This window comes from Hetaerina americana, unplaced genomic scaffold (assembly GCF_022747635.1).
Source record: "Hetaerina americana unplaced genomic scaffold, ioHetAmer1.1.p SCAF_2, whole genome shotgun sequence".
Lineage (NCBI taxonomy): Eukaryota > Metazoa > Arthropoda > Insecta > Odonata > Calopterygidae > Hetaerina > Hetaerina americana.
Window position 1 is genome coordinate 54,872,145 of NW_027286763.1, and position 9,008 is coordinate 54,881,152.

General features: G+C 46.4%; 1 protein-coding gene across 3 annotated transcripts in view; it reads right to left on the bottom strand.

The window, feature by feature from the left end:
- Positions 1-7,400, bottom strand: part of LOC139687588 (protein Skeletor, isoforms B/C-like) — a 262,208-nt gene extending 254,808 nt beyond the window's left edge. For all 3 annotated transcript variants that reach the window (XM_071584807.1, XM_071584806.1, XM_071584805.1), the window contains exon 1: positions 6,740-7,400. In XM_071584807.1, the coding sequence (XP_071440908.1) occupies positions 6,740-6,794 (55 nt within the window). In that variant the 5' untranslated portion in view covers positions 6,795-7,400. The remainder of the gene's footprint in view (positions 1-6,739) is intronic.
- Positions 7,401-9,008: the final 1,608 nt, after the last annotated feature.

Here is a 9,008-nt window from a genome sequence, read left to right on the forward strand (position 1 = left end):
GAAGAAAATAATACATGAACCAACGCCCTATGAGGATTGAAGCCAACTTACAGCAGAGGTGAGGCAGGAAGAAATATGCTGAAAATTTAAAACAGGTGCACGACTACGAAAACGTAATCGATGGACTACATAATAATTTTAGTGGACTCCCCGCTTTATCGCGCGATTGTTAAAATATCCACACAATCCCCTATTTATCCGATGCTCTCCATAGGTGGAAAAGCTGTTTCTTTTAGTACGGTGTATCGTTTGACATTATTATCATTTAATCATCCTAGTAGTTTCCTATGAACACGATAAAATTAAATGCTCGGCTAATGTTTTATTTTTTCTCAATCCCTCAGTGCAAGGAGACAAAACCAAACGCCCTACCCAGTGGTTTGAGCGTTAGGCTACTTACAGAAGGGCCAAATATTCCCTAGTCCTAGCCTTATTAATCAAACCATCCTTCGCGCTGATTACAGAGGTTATATAAATTCAGTTGCACATGAATTTGGTGATATGAAGATGCTTCAACACTCATTGAAACGCTTAAATTCCAATAAAATGTTCTTGTTCTAGAACATACATCTTTTTCATTCCCACCATAATGAAGGGTCTTCGCACAAGCTATTATTTACTGAAAAATAAGAATACAAGGAGACGAGGGGTGCTACATCTCTCGAAGTTAAAATTCCGCTAACAAGACCTTTAAAACAATTATGAACATACGCATATCTTTATAAAACAAAATATTACGACTAAATGTGGGCAAAGGTAAGTGATGTAGCCTACTTGTTGGCGTCAGTTGGCTCTAAATGAGGAACTTACGGAGACAAGTCAATTGATCTGTGGCGTAAAAACGCGAAAAACTTTCTCAGCGGAAAAATTATTCGCCTGGACCTGGATCGGGCGAAACGTCTCACGTCTTGTGCTCACATCATTGCGTGAATCCGTTAAACTCACTCTTATCGCGATATTCCTTGCAGGTTTCCCTTTTTTTATCCAGGCACGCATCTTTTGGGAACAGTCCCACCTTAAGGCGGCGAAAATTGGGGGAGCAACGGAAAACGTTCGCTACGGTCAACATGTCACGGTCACACCGGCCGGCGCGACACCGGGATCCTCCACCTCTCCCATGGCGTTCCATTCCCGAGCCACGCGGCGGCCGCCTCGCCTCCCACTCAATTAGCGCGTCTCCGCGTGGGAGGGAGAGGAAGAAAACGAGGGTGTCCCGACGAACGTCTCCCGGCGCGCGCCGCCGCCTTGACGAATGCGGAAAATCCCGGCTGGGACCGCGGTTGGGGCGTGGGGAGGAGAGGGAGGAGGGAAAGAAGAATTTCGCCGCTTGTCTCCGGGTAAAGACGGGGGTTGATCGACGGGATCGGAAAGACATGTCGATGACCACAACAAAATTCTAATCAAGATCAACCTCCAAGAAACTGCGGGAGATGCCGCAACAATAACTTTTACCCGAGTCATCCGCTACTTTGCATTTCAATGCAACAATTTCAGAGGGTAAAAATCATTCACCTTGACCGGTATTAGAACCCGGATCCCTCAATGTCCGGCCGAGTGCTTTAGCCAGTTAAGCCATCAAGGTGTCCTCTTAAACTCTGAAATCATCGAGGGATCTGGGTTCGAATCCCGGTCAAGGTGATTGATTTTTACACTCTGAAATTGTTGCATTGAGATCAACCTCGATGAGAAAAACCGGCGCTGAACAGTAAATATTGACAATTTTTCCTCTCCTCTCCCTCGAAAGGGCGAGAGAAAGGGGACACCGATGGATGGTGAGGAGGGTTTCTTGGGATTGAAGGGGAGAGAGAGGAATGGGATCACGGACATGGAGAACGTGGATTGCGAAAAAAGAGGGATTTTTCGGAGACCTCTGGGAATGCGAAAGGAATTCTGGCGAGAACTCCTGAGGAAGAGGGGAGTGAAAAGATAAAGAGAGAGATGAGATGGGTAGAGGGCAGAGGAGTGGACCGAGGTACCACTGAGGGAGCAAAAGGAATAGGATCTGAGAAACTTTGTCGTTGCCGGTCTGCAACCCCCCTCTTCAACCACATCCAACAAATGAGACAGCAAAAATGTTTGGGAACCATGCGCGGCATATGAATATTCTGCTCAACCCCTAGCGTGGATTTCTGCGGCGTCGAAAAAAATTAGTCTTTTTTTTTTAAGTCTTTCACACCAGGGGAGGCATTAATTAACACGCATTCTCGCGCGTTACGGACGCCATCTGAAGATGGTAGTCAATTACCATACTCTACGCAACGTTTTGGGTCAATTCTCCCCGTTTTTATCCCGCGATGTATATGATTCATGGGTCCTCGCTGCCTCCGGGCACAATGGCGTTTATTGAGAACGAATCGCGCTCGGCGATGCAGTCTTCTGCTAAATAAACAATCGCCGAGTCCGTCTTTGTGGGTTGATAAATTGAGCTGTGACCTCCTTAATTTATGGTGTAAATAATGACACACTAGGGGAAGCCTTGAAGCAGTCTTGCCAAAAACTCTAATAGAGACCGAAATATAAAGTTTAGTCACGTGAACGCACTCTCATTTCACGGGATAAGCTATTTTATGGACCTCTCTAAGTGCTTTCCTGAAATTGTGGGGGGAAAATAACGCCAAATTATTCGAACGTAGATTTATCGTGGAGTTAATGATTAAGGTGTCTGGTCTCAGGTAGTTGCTGCGTCGTCTTCAACATTTGTCACAGCTCCAGCGTTCGCGACCGTTGCAGGTCTCTTCGTCGGGATTAAATGAGAACGAGAAAGTAATAATTCTTCATTTTTACGTGATAACACGACCCACAATGGTTGCAAAAAGTAGGAGAGCGAAAAACCTGGTATGTCAGCTATCTACCGGAAACCAACAATAACATCCATTACTAATTCATACAAACGCCGTGGCTGTATTGTACAGTAAAAATGCAAACAGGGAATTTGAGTATCAGTTTCATTGATTCTACTTAGGAATAAAAGAAAATAAATAAACTTAAACGATATAGCATGCGAACCCGTGTACCCAGCCCTTTGAAGGAATTGGGGTTGTGGAAAACTTCGGACTTTTCCTAATCCGATTTTTCAGAATTAAATGTGGGGTGGATCAGAGAAACTTTAATTGTCATTCCGTGTATGATCCCACGTGGAGGAAATTTGCGAATTTATACCATGTGCATCTAATCACTCATTAAAATCCTTCCTGATAATTTTTATCTGAACGCACAAAGGAAATTATATCACAAAATGCTACAACTTATGATACTCTCTCGGCAGCTCTAGGCTAGTAGCCGCACACGACTGATATTATTCCGAGCTAAGATAGTTGGTAAATGCAGTTTGCCGACAAAATGGAAGGTTTAGCAAAGATAGGAATTAGGAATTAACGCTGAACATTTGGGAATACGTTCTAAACCATTTTCAGCAATTTATAACGTTCCCTATAACCTTTCGCTGTAGAGGTGCAATTATGTGAATTTCTCCCAGCTTCAACTAACCTTAAAAGCGTTCCTACGCCGCTTCCCTCGACCACAAAATAATTTAAATTATAATGCAATATATATGAAATGGTGCGATCAAGATTTGTAGGGTTTTCTTGGATAGACAGTCAACCATTTTATCGGCCAAAGAGCAATATCGAACTTTGAAGGAAGATGGGGGTCGGTTGCGAAATCCATCTATTTGAACTTGGACGAAAGAATATAATGAGCATTAGGTCACAGGTCAAGGATTTTCCGATAGAGGTACTGCATGTAGAATATAGAACTTCGTCTAATGTAACCAATCTTAAGTATGATAAACTAAGATGATGATGATGAACCAAAATGCATAAATACTATGAAAATTGTTCCAATTCAATAATATGTGCAATTCGCATAAAGTTACGCATACATTCCCACTTGGGAAAAAACAAAAAGTCATTGCTTTTATTAGCCATGTTCATTTTTGATAGGACATTTAAAATTTCTTGCATTACGATTTACTGCAGTAATAAATTCTTATTTATATGCAAAATAATTTCAATTTCGAGAGTCGCGAATCACCATGACATATAATACAATAAATAAACCAAAATAGGCAAAATACATGCATTCTTGTGTTATTAGCTTTCGGACTCTTATTCTTGAGTCACACAAACACGCATTTTATTCACCAGTTCAAATGTGTACGAGTGGCAAAATATCTGAGCTTCATGAAAGCATCGATTAACTAAACACCTTACTGGTATAACTTTTTCAACTTACGTTAACAGAACTTTAATTATAGAATTAAATTTTCTGGGAATGAACTTAAGTTGAAATAATAGCTGACTCTAACATCATGTTTATCCTTTTCTGCCATTTTAAATTTTCATATTGGCGAGGTGTGCAAATTGCTTTGAAAGGCAAACAGCGCTAACGTAACCTCCTACATATTTCGTTATATTGTGTAACGGACGAAATAAACTGTTATCTCACTCATTCAAAGGCACATCAAATTGAGGTCAGAGGAATACAAGGCAGTCTTCATCACAAAAACTCTTCACGATTCGCAGTGCATTTCCATTAGAAAATATTTCTCTAAATTCAATCTGCGTTAATTTAAGGGTTTCACTTTTAAGGGTAGGGGTTTTTAGGCGTTAGAATTTTAAACAGCATTGCTCTCTATGGTCGCGCTTATATAATCGAAGTGGATTGGCTGCGGTGTCGTAAACCGCATAGGAATTGGATATCCGATAACTGTGACCATGAAATTTATCAGCGAAAGTTTTCGTCGGTGAGAAAACGCTTGAACCCACTTTTAGGGCGCAAAAGTTACCACTATCGAATTTAAAAAAATCGCTCAAATCCATTTGATTGAAAATTTTGTGAAAACCTAAGGCGCATAAATGGGAAAAATCATGTAACTTTAGACACTCAGAAAAGGCGAAATCGAAAAACAAAGATGGCGGATCACCCCCATTCCGTAACGTTCCCGCAATTTCTCTAACAGGCATTCGACGCGCGCTCCAAGAAGCGGACTAATATTAAAAAACCGAAGACCAAATGCCCCTTTTTGTTAATTAACTTCATCAATAAAAAAAATAGTGATAAACGCCGGCAAGCCTAAATAAATGTGATGAATCGAATGATATAATAAAAACTTCGTTGCAATTTTCCACAGTTAAAACTTTATTTCGACCATGGTTTCGATACACTGTATCATCATCAGGTCAGGCCTGATAATGATACAGTGTATCGAAACCATCGTCGAAATAAAGTTTTAACTGTGGAAAATTGCAACGAAGTTTTTATTATGTCTCGATTCCACAACATCACGCCTGACTCGACTTTTCGAATCGAATGATTTTGGGGCGTAAAGGTGGAGTATCTCCCGGGCGACAGGGAAACACTTGAATAATGAACAGGAACCGACCAATAAATTCAGAACGTCATGTCTTTTTGGAAATGACATGAACGCAACTCTGTCAACCCACCTAGTGGTTTACCCTCACTTTTCGGGACAAGACTTTTCTATCCGACAATATATAAGTCTACCAAAATACCCCGTCATGAACCGAACTTAAAAAAAATAAAATCCCAGGTATTCACTTCTCCCTTTCCTTACCGCCTCGGGAGGACCTTGAACCGGGTTGCTCTCAATGCGACGCAATACGCGATGGGCAGGTAGTAGTAGGTGGTTCAATGTGTGTTTGTGTGTGTGGGGGGGGGGGGGGAGTGGGGAGCCTTTAGGAGCTCATCTCCGGGCTAAAAAGGAATCGAGGTCGCCCATCCTCATGTGGATACGTTCCTTTGCTTTTTTTGCAGACTTCTTTTTTTTTATCTGCGAGCGTACGAGTTTAGAGGGCACTTCGAAGCCGCGTGGTGAAGGAGAGGAAAACAAAAAAAATAGCGACGCTGAAGAGAGAGAGGCAGGTCTGGGTGAATCTGGAGTGGGAGAGTTGGGAGGTGGTTGCGGGGATTCGTATAGCCCGATGGGAGGGTCTAGAGGGAGGAGGGGGGGAACAGATAGAGAGAGAGGGTAGAAGTTACCACGGAGGCACGGGGGAGTACTCGCAGGCCACGGTGAGCACAGAGATATGAATACAGCACGGCGACGAGGTGACCTTCGCATGACGTGATGACCGTAACCTGACGGATCGCAAAATGTCCACGCGACGCTCGCGAATTTTGTGAACGTGATGATGGGAAAAACAGGACGTGAATAATGAGATGAGCCCGCCGCGATGAAGGTGATGATGTAATGAATTTTGTCCGTGCCGTAAGGGGGTGAGGGAGCCGAATGAAAAAATATGTATCGAAGCAACGTGAAGATTTTTAAAAAATTTTTTTTCTCCAGTCGCCGAATAAGATCGACGTCGTGATGTGGGGGATTCGGGCGGGAGGAAATGGAGCTCGGATTGGGTTGGAGGGACTCGAGGAATGCTGCCAAGAATTCCACCCACAAGCCGCACTCACCGATGGCGGGGGGAAAAATCGGGGTGGGCTCTGAGGGATGAAAGTGAACGGGTCGACGGGGCATTTAACCGTCGCCCGCTGACACTACTGCAGGGGGCTGTTTGACACACACTCACATGAAAGATATGGAGGTGGGGGGGTTTAAAGAAAGCAGGTCATGTCACCCGTTGAAGAAAAAAAATATTAAAAGAATTCCTAGATGCGTCTCAGAGACGAGGCCAATGATAAGAAAATGGAGGAGTGAGGGTGCAAGAGGAGGTGCAGCAACAATAATAGAGAAAAGGCGGCTGGTCTCCTTTTTTGTGCGACTTACCGTAGGGCAGGAGGGCCAAAAGGCCCGGAAGGAGGATCAAGAGGGTTCTATCCATGTCTCCGGACGGTCCCCCGTCGAACCCCTCTCTCCGGGAATGATGGCAGTGCTCTTGGAAAATTCCTTCTTGTTTGGGTTAGTTCGCGTTACAAATATTATTGTCGTATTCACCACAATCCTGTTCAATTGTGTGCACAAGCGCTCCTCCGTACGTATCAATCAAACGTCGCAAGAAGTATAAAACAATATATACATATATACTGGATTATAATATTAATTATTATTGTCAATTATTGTCGTAGTAGTTTTCGTACCGCGTACTATATATATATCTCTCTCTCTGGCGATCCCGAGCACACGACTCTTGAGATATTCTTTAGCACTTTCTAGTTTCTCTCCCAACAACAACGTGGGAGTCGCATGGGGTTGGTTTTTTTCTATCTTCCACGGATCTCACTTTTTTTTCTTCAAATCGCTTCACCGACCGTACTCAAATTTTCCCGCTCGCGTCAATATTGGGATATATTATTTTCATGTATGCAGGTGTCCGTGGATATAACAGCGAGTGGGTGAATGAGAGAGAGATAAGAGAGGAGAGCTCTTTCCCGGAGAGGTTGCGGCGGGTGTTATTGCCTAGCCCGGACGGTTCGACGAGGACCTCCGTCCTTCCCCGCTGCAGGCCGCGGTTCTACTGCCCGGTCGAGAGGAGCCCGGGTGAAGCCTAGCCTCGCAGGGAGCCCCTTCCCCGCCATCCACCTCCTCCCTTCTCCTCCTCCGCCCTACACTCCCCGTCCGTCCACACCCCTCCCCTCGCAAAACACCTCCCAGCCCGCCGCCGCTTCCATCGGCCGCCACTACGTCGCATCGCCTGGGTTACCGCCCTCCTCGCCCCTCCCTCACTCCCTCCTCCCACCTGCCTCCTCCCTTCCATCCTCTCCCTCCCTTCAATCGTCCGCGCCTCCTCCTTTCTGCTCTTCCTCCAGCGCCTCCCTCTCTGGTCTTTCCCCCTCCACAGCCCCTTCTCCTCCTGTCACGCACGCGGGGAACCGTTAGTATCCAAGCTCTCTCTCTCTGTCCCTCCTTCCCTCCTGAGTCGAAACCCCTTTTCCCCTCCCTCATCTCCGCGCCAAGGGACGGCAGATACGGCGAAGGTGAGAGAGAGAGATGAGTGAAACATGAAGAGGGGTGTGGGAGGCAATGTGGGGGGTGGGCGGTGAGGGTTGTCATGGGTAAAGTGAAAGAAGGGGGAGAATGGGACTGGGAAGGAACGAGGAGACGAGCGGGGAAAAGGAATCAACCCAAAAAAATAAAATACTATTTTACAAACCCTTCTTCCTCTCTCCCTCGATTCAAAACCCAACCCTCCCTCTACTCGCACTCTGATGCACACTTCTCCGTTACACACGCAACCATTCCTCCTCCTCCTCCTCCTCTTATTCCTCCACAACCCTATTCCGACTCTCTTCCAGCTCCTCCTCCCCACCTGCGTAAACCGTGACGTCACGCTGGGACGAAGCGGGAGTGGAAGGAATGACGGGAAGGAGGAAGACGAAGAGAAAGAGAGAAGAGGAAGAGGAAATGAAAAAATGTGGAATATTCGTGGGTGTGTGTGTGCGAGATAGGTTTTTGCGTCCGGGGGATGTTGGTAGTGGGTTGAGGAAGAATTTGGAAGAGGGAGGGAGGGAGAGAAAGTGTGCGCTCGTGTGTGAGAAGTGCAAGGGGCGGGGGAGGGAGAGAGGCGACGAGGGTGGTCGATGGGGGAAGGGAGCCGAGGGAGGGAGGGAGAGAGAGGGAGAGAGGGGGCGGAGCCAAAGGAACCGCGGGGCGTGGACACCTTCCCCTCCTCCCACTCTTCCCGGCGCCTCTAAAACCCTCTCGCAGACCCCCCTCCCCCACCCTTCAACTCCCTACCCTCAAAACTTCTCCCCCTCACCCCCACCCCCTCTCTCCCACCCTTTTGGGGGGTGCGGAGGGATCTGAAAGGGAATGGGAGGGGGAAGGGTTCTCTCCCGCGCGCCGTCGCACCCCCGGCCCCCGCCGCTCACCCCCTCACCTGCTGGGAGGGAAATCCTTCTCGCGACTGCGCAGCACGGGGACTGCGCTCTGGGGAAGGGAGGAGAGGGTGCGCCACAAGACGGGTGGACGGGGTTGAGAGAGAGAGAAAGGAAACGGGAAGAGATTTGAGGTCCTACACAAATCCCATGCACACACACACACGCACACAGCGAACGCGGACTCACACACACACACAGACGCAGTCACACCACCCGCA